Source organism: Elephas maximus, chromosome 12 (genome assembly GCF_024166365.1).
Source record: "Elephas maximus indicus isolate mEleMax1 chromosome 12, mEleMax1 primary haplotype, whole genome shotgun sequence".
Lineage (NCBI taxonomy): Eukaryota > Metazoa > Chordata > Mammalia > Proboscidea > Elephantidae > Elephas > Elephas maximus.
In genome coordinates, this window is record NC_064830.1 from 37255589 (window position 1) to 37273638 (window position 18050).

Sequence of the window (18050 nt, forward strand, 5' to 3'; positions counted from 1 at the left end):
ATGCTTAGCTTCTTGCATCTTTTCTAAATCAACTGTAATCCATATCCTGGCTGTGTGGGGGGAGACCTGCATGGCCTGAGGCCAGAGAGCGGAGCCAGGAAAGCAAGTGCCCATACATGCCAGAAATTCTAAGACTGTGCCAGAATCAAGCTACAGCCTCGGTGAAACAACGCAGGAACTTGGGGTATCTTGGGGCCCTCCACTGCACCAAGGAGGTAGTAAGGAAAAAACAACTTTGCTGCCCTTGTCCGTTGGGTGCCATTTTATTGAGCATCTTCCATGAGTCTGGCAGGGTGCTAAATGTTATGACCTCATTTGATCCCCATTATGGAGGTCGGTCAGTCAGTAGGGTGTGTGTCCAAGGCAATCTGAGACACGGTCTTTGTTCCTGGCCTTCTCTTGCAGGACAGAAGAGCATATGCTTGGGCCCGTCTTCAGTCGTGGGAGGTGGGGGGTGCGGTTGAACCACAAGTCGGGGGCAAGAACTGAGCATGCTGTGTGAACAGATGAATCTCTGAGGCTCTGAGGCCGGGGCTCTCCCCCTGGAGTGCTGAGGACAGAACAGCTTTGATGAACACATGAGACTTAACCTCCCAGTCACTTTGCCAGGGGACTGAGATTCCTGCCTGGGCCCCATACAGATGCAGGGGAGTGATCACATTGGCCCAGGTGGGGAGCAGCTGTGGGTCATGTGTCTGGCCTCTCCCACAAGACTGAAGGCATCTCCAGAGCAAGTCTCATGTCACAAAGTGTGAAGGACCCTCTCAAAATCCAAAAAAGTAAATACAGGTATTATCCCAATTTCCTAGATGAGGCAAGGGGGGCGCACTCAGGGAGGTTATGTCTTACGCAACATGACAAACCTGGTAAATGACAGATCTGGGATTTGAACCCAGGTCTCCATTTGCTGCTTTGAAGAAATTCATTTTCTAGAAAAGAGGCCAAGAGAGATAGACACAGGAGAGACAACACGGTGTTTTGTTGTTAATTATTTTAATAAACTTTGAAACAATCTCAAACATACAAAAAAGATGCAAACAAAATACAAGAAACATTTTTACCCCCTGAACCATTTGAGAGGAAATTGCCAACATGTTTTCCCCATCACCCCGGATACTTTATTGTGTCTTCAGTACTTATGCACAATACAACCAACAAAATCAGGAAATTAACACTGGTACCTTACTTCAGACCCCATCTATCTAATCTTCAGACCCCATCTGAGTTGCACAAATTGTCCCAACAATGTCTTCATGGCAAAAACATCTAGTCCAGAATCACGTGTTTTACTTGGTTGTCGTGTCTGTTTTAATCTGGAATTGTTTGTTTTAATAAAGTGTAGCATTAAAAAAAAAAAGCCTTTGAAAGTCACTGGCTTTCCGAGAGGGCCCTGGCAGCCTCAGACATCAGGCCACAGAGCCCCAGGGGCTGACAGTGGAGATTCTTCCAATGGCCTAGAGCAGATGCGCAACCCAGGGCGCTTAATCATGGAGCCAACTTCTGCTTTCTAGTCAGCACCCGATAACCCTCTAGGAAGTGAAAATCTTTGACAAGGACCATCGCTGTGGCTGACTGGACAGGCAGAATTGCTTCTGGAAAATGGATTTCATCCCCTGTTTATCAATTTAGTCTTTTGTTTAATTCCTAATGAAATACAATGAACTTCAGTCTCCTGAAATCTGATTCTTCCCTTTCTAAAAGAAGCTGTGAGAAAGTGGCTTTCCACTTCTACGGAGAGACTCTGACCTGAGTGTAACTTAGGAGAACTGCGCAGATTTTACCTTCCCCGCTCCCAACACACAGATCAGGCCGAATGGGGACACAGGTGCCAGTAAAACATTTCTGTAATTCATTTGGTGTTCAGATGATAAACAAGAAATAGAAATAAGAACTGGTGTCTTCTACTTTAAGCTCCAAAAAAACAAAACTAAGACAACTTTGTATATCTGGGCATTTGAAATATGGAGAAGTAAAATAATGGCTAAAAGCTGAGACTGTTACTCTTCATTCCAGTAGGTACGATTTACCCAGAACCTGTTTAAATGATTCAGTTTAAAACTACTGAGCATGGCCTGTAGGCAAGGCACTTCAGAGACACAAGTTCTAGCTTCCAGCATCAGATCTGCTAAAGGCTTCCTCACGCAGATGCCAACAAGGTCTTTGTGTGTAGTCCTGTGCCTGTGGCCTCTGCGTCCACTGGCTTCTCCCTGGCCAAGAGCACTCCTTGCTGGAACTTGGCTCTTCCCCTCTGAGAAGTCATTTGCTCAGATGCAGAAGCCAGGCCAGAGGACAGTCATCAGTGCTCAGCACTGGGTTGGCAGCCTATCAGAGCCGAATCTTTCATCGGGGAGCTTTAGGTTTTGAGAGGAACAACACCATTCCATTGTCCTTAAGGAGTAATATGTCATGAGAAATTTCCTCCAGGAGAAAACCAAATGCTTCTGATCGACCGTCATCTGTCACTGCAGCCAGGGGGACTTAGCATGTGGCTCCTAAAGTACCTGAATTCAGTCAGTTTAGGGAAGACAGCAATGTTGTCGGCCCACTCTAAGGCCAGAAAAAAAGAACATGCTTATTCTTTACCAGACTTCAAGGTTTCCAGAGAAGGTGAATTCACATAATTTAAGGGCTTGCTTTTTTAGTTCCTTAGTAAAACAATTTATTTCTACCTAATAAACAAAAGCAGATGTGCAGAACTAATTTATGGTAATTCTCCACTTAGCAACTTAAAGGTGCCCTTTCAATAATTATTTACGGCAAGATTTTCAGAAACAAAAAAAACGTAGCTAAGAACTCTATTCTCAATGCCCAGCACACTACTTGGCTAATTGCTGGTCCTCAATAGAATTTTATTGAAAGAATAACAGAATGGGCAACCGCATGCTGCAGGCACAGGCTTGACTTGAGATGGCCCATGGCTCGCTGTCGTGGCTCTGGAGGAGAGGGGCCTGCAGGCCCGTGGCTCGCTGTCGTGGCTCTGGAGGAGAGGGGCCTGCAGGGAGCTCATTACCTGGCAGACACAGGCTCAGCACAGAGACTGCTGCCTGTCTTGTGGCAGGTGGAAGAGTTGGGATCCTTCAACAACTCTTATCTGGCTAGGTGACCAGATACTGTGTGGTGAACTGTATTCTGTCTAATGGAAGTATATCAGGCAGTCATACTCCTCAGGGAAGCTGCTCAGATACGGAGACAAGCAGTGCTTCCCCTAATGGTGGGCCTGTGCCACTGGTGGCTGGAAACAAGTGGACTTGGTGTTTGTGACATGCTGCAAGATAGTCCCAGGTGGGGTTGACAGGTTGCTCTGGCACTCAGTCTGATTGTGATGACCTCAGCCAAGACCTGTGCAAAGTTAGTCTGGGCTGACCTTCAGCTTCTGTCCTTCAAGGATACCCCAGTCTCCTGTCAAGATCCACTGCTCATACTTCCTGCAGCATGAGTGTACTTTCTCGTGATCTCAAACACTTCACATATCTAACCATTTATCCATACTCACTGATCTCTTCTACATTTTCTAGTAGGTATTTCATAATTTCTCCTCTAGAAGAGCCTATTCTACAGTTAGAATCAACTAAATTTGTATTTCTTTTTGTCTGCAAGCATTCTGCCTTCCAAATTAAGCCACACGGTACCACTGGGCATCCTGTACAAACACGAGACACCTTGTTTAGAAATGATTATTCCCTGAATCTTAGAAAATGCCTATGGAATGATTCATCGACTGTGCTTACTTCAGCCTATATGGGGAATTGGTATTTTTTTAAGCCAAGAGGTTCTCAATCTTTTCTTTGCTAATATCAAACAACAAAATTAACCATTTATTTACCAAGTATAGTAAATCTGCTGATCCTATATACTGGCTGTAGATTCTTGTTCCCCCGTATCAGTATTTATATTTTGGAGAGGTCATCCTTTAGCCAGGCAGCTGCCATTTCAGCCATTTCCTGGCTATGTATATGAGAGACGACAAAAGCGTGAGGCATCGTTTTCTCACAGAGTCGGATATCTCCTTCTGGAAAATCTTTCTTGATGTCTTCGTAGTACTCTTTCGGACACCAACGATCTATAGTACCGTAGTAAAATGTAAGCTAAAACACAAGACAAAAAAATTTTATTAGAAAACATCTTCCCCTCTTCACAGAGATATAGCACCAGCTGCCCCCAACGCTTTAAAAGACAATGCCTTTGCCTGGCCCTGTAAGCTAGTCCCAAGGCACCGCGCAGACTGAGGCTATCTTGAGGCCTAAGCCTTCAGGCTTTCCAGGAGTGTATTGAGAGGCACCTGATGGGAAGAAGCCCATGCAGGGAGACCCTGTGTGACAGATCACCTGTAATCCCCAAAAAGGACTTGCTAGCAAAGTTGTGTGTATTGAGGTGGGGATGGACACTGAACAGAAGGCAGGTGAAGACGAGGAAGAGAGCCACTGAGACAGTCACTGAGTGACTAGTGACCATTTATTAAACACTTAATAGTTTTCATACAGCCACCTGGTAGGCATACGGGTCATGTTTGCTGAATTCATGCAAAGATGAATCAGATAGACACTGGCTTCAAAGGGTTTCCAATGTAGTAGATGAAATGGGATCAGTGCCCTGAGAGGGGCTCCATGAAGGGGGGTATGTTCATTCAGTGGGAAGGAGCGGTCGTACTTTAGGTGACAGCAAGCAGGCGGAATGGAGACAGAGCCTCCTCTGAGGCATTGCTAAGACCCTTTTTGGATACCTCTCTACATCTGCTGTGATACCTGTGCGTGCATGTATGTACGCATATGTGAGTATGTGTGTGTGTCTAGGCTGCTGGGCTTCACTGAAAAACAGCTATGTTCTGTTCTTTACTTCTTATATAAAAAAAAAAGGCAACAAAGGTGAAATCTTATATTCAGAAAGGCACATAGTGGTAATTTCTACAAAAGTACAAACTAAATTTTATGGACTCTATGATACCTATTATCACTGAAAAAAAAAAGACTTTTGCCCAGCTCCAGCCCTTAAGTGGAGTTGCAGTCTACCTGCAATTTTCATAACTATACCAAATTCGCTCGCTCACTCACTCAAATATTTATTCATCCTTTTGTTCAGCAGACACTTACTGAGCATCTACTTTGTATTAGGAACCTGGAATACAGAGACAATAAGACTGGGTCTCTAGTGTGTGTGTGTGGGGGGGATACAAAAGACGCCATGTGCACAGATAATTAGGACTCAAAATGGCAGAGGCAGTACAGGGTGCTGAGAGCCCAGGGGAGGGGCAGCTGGTTGGAATCAGGAAAGATTCCCCAGAGAGTTGAGTCTTCAAGTAGGGGAGGATGCACACTGTGGGGAGCATTCCAAGTGAAGTAAAAGAAGTATGAAAGAGGATGACATACTTGAAGAATTGCAAGTAATTAAAAATGGGTGGATGCAGGGTGGTGAGAGACAAGACTGGAGAGACAGAGAGAGACTGGGTCATAGCCAGCCTTCTTCTGGAAGCTCACAGCAACTAACAAAAGACTTTAAATAATGAGGTGACACGATCAGGTCTGTATGTTATGAAAATTACTCTGGCTGAAATTGGAAGAGAGATTGGAGGGGATCAAGTGGTTGGGAGAGGAGGGCATGAGAAACAGTTCTTATTGCCTCTGCTTATTGGATGATTTTAAGATTTTACTATATCAACCACTAAATCTATTCTCTGAATATGGGACAGAGGGAGCTGCTCTTATAAAAACACTGGCCTTGATTACAGTAATATTATGACCTAACCAATATTTAAAAGAGATGGTTCATTAAGAAACATTTTAAAGAGAAAAATATATCATTTCACATAGTACTCTGTAGATAAACAAGTAACAACTAAATCTTGAGCCGCAGATTTATTCTGAATCATTTCACAGAGAATTTTCTCAGGTTCCAATGTTGAATGTTACAGAGAATTTGTGGCTTACAGATTTATCATTTAATTTATTCTTCACATTCTCCTGTTTTTGCTCATTCCAGCCACTTCTAGGCAATCTAAAGCCTCTAAACCAAATATCATTTTGCCATGGCTCTCACAGTTACCTTGGTGGCAGAGTGGTTAAGAGCTATGGCTGCTAACCAAAAGGTCGGCAGTTTGAATCCACCAGGCGCTCCTTGGAAACTCTATGGGGCAGTTCTACTCTGTCCTATAGGGTCACTATGAGTCGGAATTGACCACAACAAGTTTGGGTTTTTTTTTTTTTTTTTTTTTTAATGGCTCTTAGCCGAGTGAAAACTTCTTTTTGTTTCCTGGAGGATGCGAGAAACTTGCAGTTTCTGGCTTTTTCCTTCCTGGGCTCTAACACTGTCTCTGTAGCTGAAATCTCACAATTAGTGAGTGACATTTCTGGCCAGGTGTGAAAAAATAAGTTTCTCAGACTCTCTCAGCCATCACCCTGCTACAGCTTCCCTCTGAAATACTGTTAGGAGTATGTTATTTGCAGCGTTAATTATCTACCAAAAGGGCTAATAACTTTAGGTTCTCTCTAAGCCACTCCCTACTTTTACCATCGGGAATCTTTTAAATTTTGTTCAGGAAATAGCACATGGAACAGTCATTACACACATTTGTTCAGCATTTCCTTAGGGTCTGAAAAGGCTGATAGATCTGAATATTCAGATTTGGGTTTGTGTTCATCAGGTCTGTTCCTCCACTCCTGGGCACTCTCTTGTCTGAAGATATCTGGCCACTGCAAAAGCTATCTGGGAGCCCTCGGACCGGTACAAGCTACAGTGAAAAACTGTAATACACAGAGTCAACTAGAAGGAAAGCAAGGCAGGAAAGATCTCCCCTAGAAAATCTTGACAAGAATGCCACCCCTGTACACACCTGCCATTGCTTTTTACTTGACATTTCAAAGAATATTTCTATGAAGAACTTAGCATTTACTTTTCAGTGAGGCAACTACAACCTGGAACAGAACCAGAGCTTTCCATGAGAAGTCCAGCTTAATGAACCTCAGCACGAGGGAAACTCCATCCCTCCCCTCATGCATGGGGGTGTTAGACAGTTGTGCTGGGGTAAAACACATGGATTACAGGGACCCTACACCCATCTTTGGGTATCAAGACATGTCCAACTATGGTACAGTTCCAAGTAGTTATGGGGCACACACTGCCCAAGGCATATACTAAGAACCTTAAAAAAGTAGTATTAGTATTTAAAACAGCACAACAGGGAGGAGTCTAGATTTCTCCTGTGCTATGAGTTGGAATCGACTCCACGGCGCTGGGTTTTTTTTTAAATCTGATTTTGTTTCTTGAACCTCCAAGACCAGTAACCATTTAGAGTAGGCTGTGTTTTGTTAAGTCCCTAATAGATTGTGGGGCCAGGTTTTCCCTTTCTCTTAGGTTTTTTTGGCTATATTCACTGAAGGGCTCTCTATAAAAATCTTGGCTTATAAGTAAAACACGTGGTCACTCTAATGCCTGTGCACACACTGACTTGAGATACTTCCTGTTCCCTACAGATTATAAGTCACAGGCAATAGATCTGACCAGAGAACTCTGCACCTGTAACCCTAAACAGGAAACTGAAAAAGTATGGAGTGTGTGAACGGAGTAGTGGGGGCCTGGGGGAGGAAAGGTGAAGGGGAAAGAAAGAGGAAGAACTGCAAGTGTGGAGAGGACCAAAACAGAGTGGTTAAGAGCGTAAACTATTACTGTGTGGATATGCAAAACTGAATCTCTACGAATAATGCTGAGCTGAGAGTAACGTGCCAGGTTCTGTGTAAAGCACTTTCCTCGCATTATCTCGTTCAGTTCTTCCGACAACCCTCTGAGGAAGGTACTCTATCCTTGTTTTACAGAAGAGGAAACTGAGATTTAGAGAGATTAAGGAATTTGCTTAAATTCCAGCAATCAGTGAATTGTAAAGCCAGGTTACAAATCCAGAGACAACATTCTTAACCGCTACTACCTTTTACTACTATTAACGATGAAAGGAGAACTGATCATGTGATGAGAATACCAAATCTGAAGCCTGGGAGTCCTAAACTGCATAGGAAAGCTGAGTTTGATAATCTAAGACAGGAGCAAAACCAACTAAAAACCTGTTGCCATCGAGTCGATTCCGACCCATTGTGACCCTGTAGGACAGGGTAGAACTACCCTGTAGAGTTTTCAAGGAGCGCCTGGTGGATTTGAACTGCTGACCTTTTGGTTAGCAGCCATAGCACTTAACCACTATGCCACCCGGGTTTCCAGAACAAAACCAACTACTTTTATTTAAAATCTTCTCAAAGTCTACAAAATTCTTTTTTACTCTTATAATTTTTTTTAACATTTTATTGCGGTTTAGGTGAAAGTTTACAGAGCAAATTAGTTTCCCAACCAACAATTTATACATAGCTTGTTCTGTGACATTGGTGCAAACCCCCAAGTGTGTTAGCACTCTTCCGGGTTCCTCCCTGGGTTCCCTGTGTCCATTCACCCAGCTTCCTGCCCTTACCTTCCTTCTGAACGTTGCTTTGGGGCAGATGTTGCCCTTTAGGTCTGGTATAGTTGATTGTTCTGGGGTGTAAATTCCTCACTGGTGTTACTATTCATTTTATAGGCCTGTCTATTATATGGTTATAATGTGAGATCTTTGGGAGTGATCTCAGTTCCAAGTTTGAAGGATGCCTAAGGGCCACAGTCTCGGGGGTTCCACCAGTCTATGCCTTTCTTCTGGGGTTCTGTATGCCATGGGGTGAGAACTGCCTTGAAAACACTGGAGTCAGAATCTTAGGCTATCAGTAGGCTGTTTACATTCAAACGTTTATATGAAAACAAATGATTTCCCATAGTTTACTTCTCCTTGGCACTTGTTTTGATATGCATAAGAGTTGATAAGGAGCCCTGGTGGTGCAGTGGTTAAGCACTCAACTGCTAACCAATAGGTCAGCAGTTTGGACACAACAGCTGCTCCAAGGGAGAGAGATGTAGCAGTCTGCTTCTATAAAGGTTACAGCCTTGGAAATCCTGTGGGGAAGTTCTACTCTGTTCTATAGGCTCACTGTGAGTTGGAATCAACTTGATGGCAATGATTTTGGTTTTGGTTTGGTTTGACAGTTGACAAAAAGTACGTATTCTTGAGGTTGAAATCTTTGTGTTTATAAATCGTTCTCATGTTAAATAATTCACTTCTCTATTGAACAAAATTTCTATTTTCTCAGTTCTCCTAAATTCTGATTTCCTACACCTGCGTTTTTACTCGTCCTCAAGTGTTCTGCAGGAAAATGGAATTACATTCACTACAGCCTCTGTGCCCGTAGACATATTTTACTTTAATTTTTCTGAGTGCCCCTAAGAAGGCACATTCCTACTGATGTGTCCCTGAAACCACCTGCAGCTTGTCCCCACGCAGAAACCATGTTTGTCTGTTTTTATGTGCTTTTGTTTAAAATCTAAAAACAGGCACTTTTGGACAGAAACTGAAGGTGACAGATTCCAAGCAGTTCCACCAAAAATGACTGACCCTATCCTACAACTAGCACTGGGCTGAGTGGTAGAGATTTGGAAATGAGGAAGAGTGTCTGCCCTGGAGAAGCTCACAGACGAGTGAAGAATACAGGCACTTGCAGAATGGGCCTTAAAACACAACTGGCAGAGAAAGAGATGAACGAAGTACTGTGAAAACCCAGGCAGGAAAACCCTAATTCTACCCTGCGGGAGTCAACAAAGCTTTGTTTTAGTATACACTCTTAGCTATTGGCTTTTATGCTTAACTAACAGAGGATATAAGGAGCCCCACTAACCAAGACTGGCTGCCTGAATTCACCAGCTGCTCCCTGGAAACCCTATGGGGCAGTTCTACTCTGTCCTATAAAGTCACTATGGTCCAGAATCGGCTTGACGGCAACAGGTTTGGCTGGTTTGGTGGCACGATGGTTAAGTACTCAGCTGCTAACCACAATGTTGGCAGTTCAAACACACCAGCCTTGCACCAGCTGGTCTGCAGGGAAAAAGATGTGGCATTCTGCTTCCAAAAAGATTTACATCTTTGGAAACCCTATGGGGCAGTTCTAGTCTGTCCTATAGGGTTGCTATGAGTTGGAATTAACTTGGTGACAATGGGTTTGGTTTTTTTTTAAAATAATTTCTATTGTGCTTTAAGTGAAAGTTTACAAATCGAGTCAGTCTCTCACACAAAAACTTATATTCACCTTGCTATATACTCCTAGTTGCTCTCCCTCTAAGGAGACAGCACACTCCTTCCCTCCACTCTCTCTCCTCATGTCCATTTGGCCAGCTTCTGACTTCCCTCTGCCCTCTCATCTCGTCTCTAGACAGGAGCTGCCCACATAGTCTCATGTGTCTACTTGATCCAAGTAGCTCACTCCTCACCAGTATCATTTTCTATCCCATAGTCCAGTCTAATCCCTGTCTGAAAAGTTAGCTTTGGGAATGGTTCCTGTCTTGGGCTAACAGAAGGTCTGGGGACCATGACCTCTGGGGTCCTTCAAGTCTCAGTCACATCATTAAGTCTGGTCTTTTTACGAGAAAGGAGCCATCTTTTGACCCAAATTTATATATCTGATTCAGCTAATAACTAATGAAAATCACTTTCAGTGATATAACAACATTGTTAAATGTTCACAATTTTAAAAGTCACAAAGATTTTGATCTGAATTTCTTCTCTCTATTCAGTAGTTCAGCAGGGCTACATGCATCATGGGAATGGCAGGGGTAATAAAATGAAAGTTTTTCACCGCTTTAGAAACGTGTATTTTTTTGGTTAATGTATGGATAAACTGAATTGTAGAAGATCCTCAGAACATTATTCACTATGTGATTTTCCCAGGACTTAAATTGAAGGACTTCATGCCTTCAGGTGGTCTTTGAGCAGTGTGTTTCCTGATACAGTATCAACCCGAGCACAGTGGTAAACGGCCTCTGGGGGTATCATGCTCCGAGTGAAACAGCTTCTCATAAAGGCTTTATATTACAGTAAAATAATTTGTGAAACTACTCAAGCTCCACAGTCAGTACAGGGAGGCAGCGTGGAGCAGTGTTGGGTCCCGAGCCCTATCTACCCAGACTGAAATTTGGGTTCTTCCATTTACTAGCTTTGTGACCTTGGACGAGCTATGTAGCTTGTGCTATGTGCTTGCTCCTCATCTGTAAAGTGGGAATAGAAATACCTACTTTGTGAGTTTGTGGTGAGGACTTGAAAATAAAGTATATAAAGTACCTGACACACAGTATGTACTCTGAAAGGGTAGTGGCTATGATGAGGATGATGATGATGATGATGACGACAATGACAAAGGCACTTCCTAGACCTAGACTGTGTAATGTTGGGGAAAAATCTGTCTAGATTCTTCCCCACAGTGGGAGTTGTGCCTAGGTCAGAGGGAAGAGAAGCCACAGGACCTTAAAATATCTTTTCCTCTGATGAGCTGCTTTTGACATAAGCCAGGCTCAGAGAATATGTAGTAAATTTTTTTAAACGTAAGGCAAAGGTATTTTATTCTGTACATTATCCATTATTATGCACACACATGTATGTGTGGGTGTGTATATTCCCCTAAAATGATCCTGGAGAAAGACAGATCAGATGGAAGGTAAGAATCAAACAGTGAAGCACACCCCCTTATCAAGCTAACACTAACACCTAGCTCACTGAGTAAAGTGGATTCTCGCCCACTCTTACTTGTAAGTAGACTTGGTGCCTAGGCTATACTGCCATTTTGTCAAGTATCTTCCAAAACGAAAGGAGGCCCCAGCATTCTGGGACTGGTGCTTCTCATCCTGTTAGGCACCACAGGGTGAGTGAGCTTCTGGGTTTTCGAAGCAGCAAAGATAATGCTCACTGCTTTCCAGGGCTGTGTGTGCATTTCATAGAGAGCTGTAGTTCCCTGGGAACTAAACAGGCTCCCCAGCTACGTTTTTGCACTATTATGTTTAGAAAGAGTGTCCTGAGCTATCATGCAGTATGGAAGGGAAACAGTCAGCCGGCACTCAAACCATAACCAAAAGGAATGATGCAGATGCTCAGGGAAGACAGACATTTTCTCTGCCCTATAAAATCATGTCATTCTTGCTTTCTCCACTCTTTCTTTCCTTCTCTGAAATAACTCCCACCTGGCAAGTTTTTTTTTTTTTTTCTTCAAGTTGAAGAAACAAAAGGCTAGCTACAAAGCAGCCAGTTGCTTACCAAAACCCCCCAAAAACCCATTGCCATTGAGTCAATTCCAACTCACAGCAACCCTATAGGGCAGAGGAGAACTGCTCCACAGAGTTGCCAAGGAGTGCTTGGTGGATTCAAACTGCTGATGTGTTTTGGTTAGCAGCCGTAGCACTTAACCACTACTCCCCCAGGGTTTCCTTGCTTACCAAGGGAGAGCAAATTAGTAGCCACACATCTAGGTCCCCTGCCTCCCAGCTAGAGTTCCCTGTCCTGGCTTTAATTCCCAGCTCTCCTGGGCTCCAGGTATAAACTGTTAGGTCCTGCAGTGCATCTCCACCTCTCGGGAGAATCCAGAACGAGCTGGACTACACCAACTGCCTTCTGTTTTTCCCCATCCTTCCAAGTTAAAGGCACTTAAGCCTCTACCCTGCAACTCTGAAGGCAACCTATTCTATACGCATCTTCTTTCAGTTATTTAATAATCATATCCCTCTTGGGAACATAAGAAACCACAAAACATTAAAATATCACTGAGGCCTTTCTAAGCAACTCTTTTTAGGACCTGAGGACTTGCTAAAGAAATAGGAAATTTAATTTCCCATTTACCTTGCTTCCTTTCATCCCCATCTGGCTCTATAACCATTCTTGAGAAAATAAGGAGAATTAAAATCATCAAATAAATAAAATTAAAAAAAAAAAGGTAGCTGAGGGTGGAGGTGAAAACCTAATACTTCATGCCCACTGAATCCTACTTCCCCTCTGCAGGTATCCAGGGGAACAAGCAGTGGGAATTGAAACTCCCAAGGAGGAGAAGTAGGTCCAACCAGGTTACTGACTGGACCAGTCGCCACTGGTTGGTCACTGTGCATCAAAAGGTTTGCAAAGTGTGGCCATTCTTCTCCTTTCTGTGTGCCTAAATCATAAAGGGTCAGAACCTACTTAGTCCCACATGGAAGTCACTTGGCTATCTAGTGACTAGCTTTGTCTCTGTCTTCCATGAGGCTGGAGTGAGAAGTGGGACCAGGACCTCTGTTTTTCTCTGGTGAGGCAGCTGAGTACCAGGCACTGGGGGCACATTTATCCTTGCTTAAACCTTTCTGTCTCTATCTACGAAAAAGCAAACTGGCAGGTGGGATGAAATGGTTTTGCTTAACTAACTCAGGGAAATGGCCCAGTTCCGCTCATCAGAATTCTTTGCACTTGGGTATTATGCCCAAATCCTGGTAAACATTAAGTACAGCTCTGTTTTCCTTCATCACCGTTCCTATGCAACATCTCCCCTAGGCATCTTCGGGGAGCAAAGGCTACGATCTAGGATGGATAGGGGCATTCCAGAGTCTCTTGGCCACACACCTTAGTATCACCAAAATCTTTTATTACAGAATGAAATTTGCTGGGAAAGGGTGTGGGTGGGGAGGAAAAGTTAGGCAAATAGTCTTTTTAAAGTACTCAGAGACATATCTAGGATACAACTAACTTCAAAATGGTAATAACCAACACTTACTGAGTGCTCACTACATACTAGGCATAGTACATACCATAATGCTGCAAGGTCTTGAAATGAATTATGGCATCATTTTTTGCAACAACTGTATCCAAAGAGATAGTATCTTTAAACCATTTTACTGATGAAAAAGGATGCACAGTGAAGTCAAGTAACTTAACCAAAGTCACATAACTCTTCAAGGGGTGGGGCTGGGGTTTGAACTAGGTCTGTGACTCTGAAGAGTCTGCACTCCAGCACACTACCTCCTTTCCATCATGCTCTACTAGACAACTCCAGGGTATATTAGCACCATTGCCAAGATGAAGCTTTCAAGGTCACAATGATTGAGATGAAAACAAACCTATCTATTTCCAGGATGATTATGACATTCTAAACAGGCTTCAAATTAAACAGCCAGAACTAACACAATCAGTTTCAGACCGAGGCTTGGCAGAAAGGCAGCCCTGGTCGGCTGGTCTGGGCAGCACTTGCTATGCTCCACCAAGAAGGACGTGTGCATGTCAGAAGGATTTGCATGCTCAAATCTGCAAAAACTGCACAGGTTTGTTCCCAAAGGCAACATGCACCTCTGGGCTAAGGTAGGCTGAGGAAGATGGGGAGACAGAAGAGGGTTCCTATTCTTGAGGATATTTTGCTCCTTTCCCAAACCACACTGTAGCCCTGGCCTGACCTCTGGGGGCAGGGGCAGCACCGTCTTACAGGCAGCCCCTCCACCCATAGCTACCTTCATCAGAAAGCTGCGCCCGTGTGTTCCCTCTGGGAACAATTTCAGACTCCTATGGACTGACGGTGATGTTCAGATTCAGTCTGGCAGTAGCACACACCAGCTGTTTCCATAAGCCTGCGCCAAAGATGGTCACGGCAGTTTAGAATTTCCCTCCTAAGTGAGTTTTAAATGGAAACTTCAAGTTTATAAACCAAACGCTAATTTACTTTTCTATGAATGAGACATGCATCCCCTTATAGTTTAGAACAATGACAGAACAAGGGAATACTGACCTCCTATTTGCCTCAAACACGCCAGGTGCCTCATAAAGCAGAGCATACCCCAGAGGCTCCTGGATGAATACTGGGATTCGGGTGGTGAAAATGTACAGCTGATTCTCTTCCCTTGGTTTATTCCATCCTTCCTCCTAACCCTTAAGCTTTGCTCCCCAAGGATCAATCCTTAGATGTTTTCTCTCCTTATTCCACATACTCCCTTAGGTTAATATTATCCGTACTCATGGCTTCAACTATATCCTCATGACTCCCAAATAAAAATTCAGCCCAGGCTACTCTTCTGTGCTTCATACCCACATATCCAGCTACCTACCGTCATGTTTCCCCTTGGAAGACCCACAGGCATTGCAAACGCAAGTACCAAAATGAATTATTCTCAACCATCACTCGCAACTTGCTGCTGCTTCTCTTTCTTATTCCCTATCTTATTACCAGATCCAGATACAGAGAAATAATCTCAGAAACCTCCATCTCCCATTATCTCATATCCTATTAGTACTAAGTGCCTTTGATTTGGCCTCCTAAATATCTCCAGATTCTTCCCCTCTTCATCTCCAATCCCCCTGCCTTGATTATTGTAAAAATCTTCTAGTCTAGTTGCCTCAAATTTCATTCTTTTCCAATATTCCTCCACACATTTCTCTCTAAATAATCCCCTCTCATTTGTTAATCTGACCACATTCCTAGGGCTATTGATATAAAGGAGTTGCTCATATCAGCTGGAATATCTTCTGACTGGTCAGTGGCCATGTCATATGATGGTTAAAAGTCTCCCCAACAACTCAAACCTGCCTAGTCTCTTTAGTGTGGCATACCACGGTGTACCATACCGTGGTTTCTCGATCTCAAGAGAGTGCCCAAGCCATAACATCATGCTGCCTGACCTCTTCTAGTTTCTCCAATGCAAGGCTTCTTCACCTGGGGCCAACAGATTCATGCAGGTCCATGGATAGAAGCGGGAGAATGTAAATTTGGGTGAGGAAAAAATTATATCTTTATTTTTGCTAATCTCTAACTATAGTGTTTCCTTCAATTATGAATACAGGCAACAAACCATAGTATTATCAGTAATCCCTATACTTCGTCATCTATGATTATAAAGTAGTCCCCCTTATACGTGGGGAATATGTTCCAAGACCCCCATGGATGCCTGAAACCCTATATATACTATGTTTTGGCCTATACATACATACCTATGATAAAGCTTAATTTATAAATTAGGCACAGCAAGAGATGAACAACAACAATAATAAAATAGAACAATTATAACAGTATACTGAAATAAAATTATGTGAACGGTGGAGCAGGACGGTGTGCGATTTTATCACCCAGTACTCATTTAACATTTTCGGACCGTGGCTGATGGTGGGTAACTGAAACCGTGGAAAGCAAAACTGTGGATTAAGGGGAATTACTGTAGATATTTTCAAATCACAGTAAACTTGTTGGAGATAACAAAAATTATTAATGCTCATCACTATGAATTTACAGTAAACTATGACTGATAGTACATCCTATTATTTAATATGTAAATAAGATGCCCTTATTACCGTATTATAAATTTATTTTTAAAATATTTTGATAACTGTATTTTGAATATAATTGGTTCTTTTACAACCCTGCACTCAAAAATATTAATCTGAGAAAAGTCCACACATTTTATGAGAAAGCCAAACTCTCCGGTACTACAAAGGTTTGGAATCTATACTCTAATGGTTTGTTCATCCATCTGTCTCTCTATCCACCCATCTAACATACATTTATGGATTACTTACCATGTAGTATGCACTGTGCTAGACTCTAGGGGATGTGGAGATGAGAAAAACACAGCTCTTTCCCTCAAGGTGGGAGACAGTGAGGCTGATCCTTTAAATGCTGTGTGTTAACTGCAGTATCATTAGTCTACACAAGGAGCACGGGAGTCCAGGGAAGGACACTCAACCAGAACCAGGAGCTGAGGAACCAAAACCTGGAGCTGAGGAACCAGAACCAGCAGCTGAGGAAGGTAAAGGCCTCCTGGAGATGACACTGGAGCCAAGCAGGTTTCGTCAGGTGAAGAAATAACACAACCCATGGTGCCATAAACCATGGTATACTCTTTGGAAACACCTATTAGTCTGACATATTTGCCCCAGGAAAGGGAAATAACTTTATCCAGTGTTGAAGCATGGCAAATATACACAACTGTGCAATACTGTGTATAAAGTCTCTAGACTTCGGGGGTAGATTATCAGCCCACTAGATTTCCCATAGAGTTAAAAAGACACAGTTTCCTCAAGAAGATAAAAAGCTCTCTTCATGTGGATAAAAGAAATCCAGTGATAGAAAATTTCAATTTAGAACCAAAGCTGCTGATTATGAAATGATAGTTTTCCAGAAGAAGAAAAACAATCAGAAGGTCATCTGCAAGGCACAGTGCTGTCGAGTTGATTTTGACTCACAGCTACCCGTAAGACAGGTAGAGTTCCTTCACAGGGTTTTCTAGGCTGTAACTTTTACGGAAGCAGGTTGCCAGGTCTTTCTCCTGCGGAGACGCTGGATGGGTTGGAACTGCCAACCTTTTGGTTAGCAGCCGAGTGCTTAACTGTTGTGCTACCAGGGCTCCTTCAGGATACAGCAGAGAAGCTATTTTTACATTAACTCCTTGTGGATTCCTAACTAGATGGTGCACATGTTTGTTTGTTTTTTCTATTGTGCTTTAAGTGAAAGTTTACAAATCAAGTCAGTCTCTCATACAAAAATTTACATACACCTTGCTGTATACTCCTAGTTGCTGTCCCCCTAATGAGACAGCATACTCCTTCTCTCAACTCTCTATTTTTGTGTCCATTCGGCCAGCTTCTGACCCCCTCTGCCCTCTCATCTCCTCTCCAGACAGGAGCTGCCGACATAGTCTCATGTGTCTCCTTGATCCAAGAAGATCACTCCTCACCAGTATCATTTTCTATTCCATAGTCCAGTCCAATCTCTGTCTGAAAGTTGGCTTTGGGAATGGTTCCTGTCCTGTGCTAACAGAAGGTCTGGGGACCATGACCTCTGGGGGTCCTTCTAGTCTCAGTCAGACCATTAAGTCTGGTCTTTTTATGAGAATTTGAGGTCTGCATCCCACTGCTCTCCTGCTCCCTCAGGGGTTCTCTGTTGTGTTCCCTATCAGGGTAGTCATCGGTTGTGGCCAGGCACCATCTAGTTCTGGTCTCAGACTGATGTAGTCTCTGGTTTATGTAACCCTTTCTGTCTCATGGGTTCATAATTACCTTGTGTCTTTGGTGTTCTTCATTCTCCTTTGTTCCAGGTGGGTTGAGACCAGTTGATGCATCTTAGATTGCCGCTTGCTAGTGTTTAAGACCCCAGATACCGCTCTCCAAAGTGGGATGCAGAATGTTTTCCTACTAGATTTTATTATGCCAATTGACCTAGTTATCCTCTGATACCATG

The 18050-nt window shown here is 43.2% G+C and overlaps 1 protein-coding gene across 8 annotated transcripts in view; it reads right to left on the minus strand.

The window, feature by feature from the left end:
* Positions 1-1015: 1015 nt before the first annotated feature.
* LDAH (lipid droplet associated hydrolase) overlaps positions 1016-18050 on the minus strand; it is a 141128-nt gene continuing 124093 nt past the window's right edge. For 6 of the 8 annotated variants that reach the window (XM_049904824.1, XM_049904821.1, XM_049904822.1 and 3 more), the window contains one exon: positions 1016-4085. In XM_049904824.1, coding sequence (XP_049760781.1) covers positions 3888-4085 — 198 coding nt within the window. In that variant the 3' untranslated portion in view covers positions 1016-3887. The remainder of the gene's footprint in view (positions 4086-18050) is intronic. The other 2 variants (XR_007519750.1, XM_049904825.1) reach the window with 2 other exon arrangements.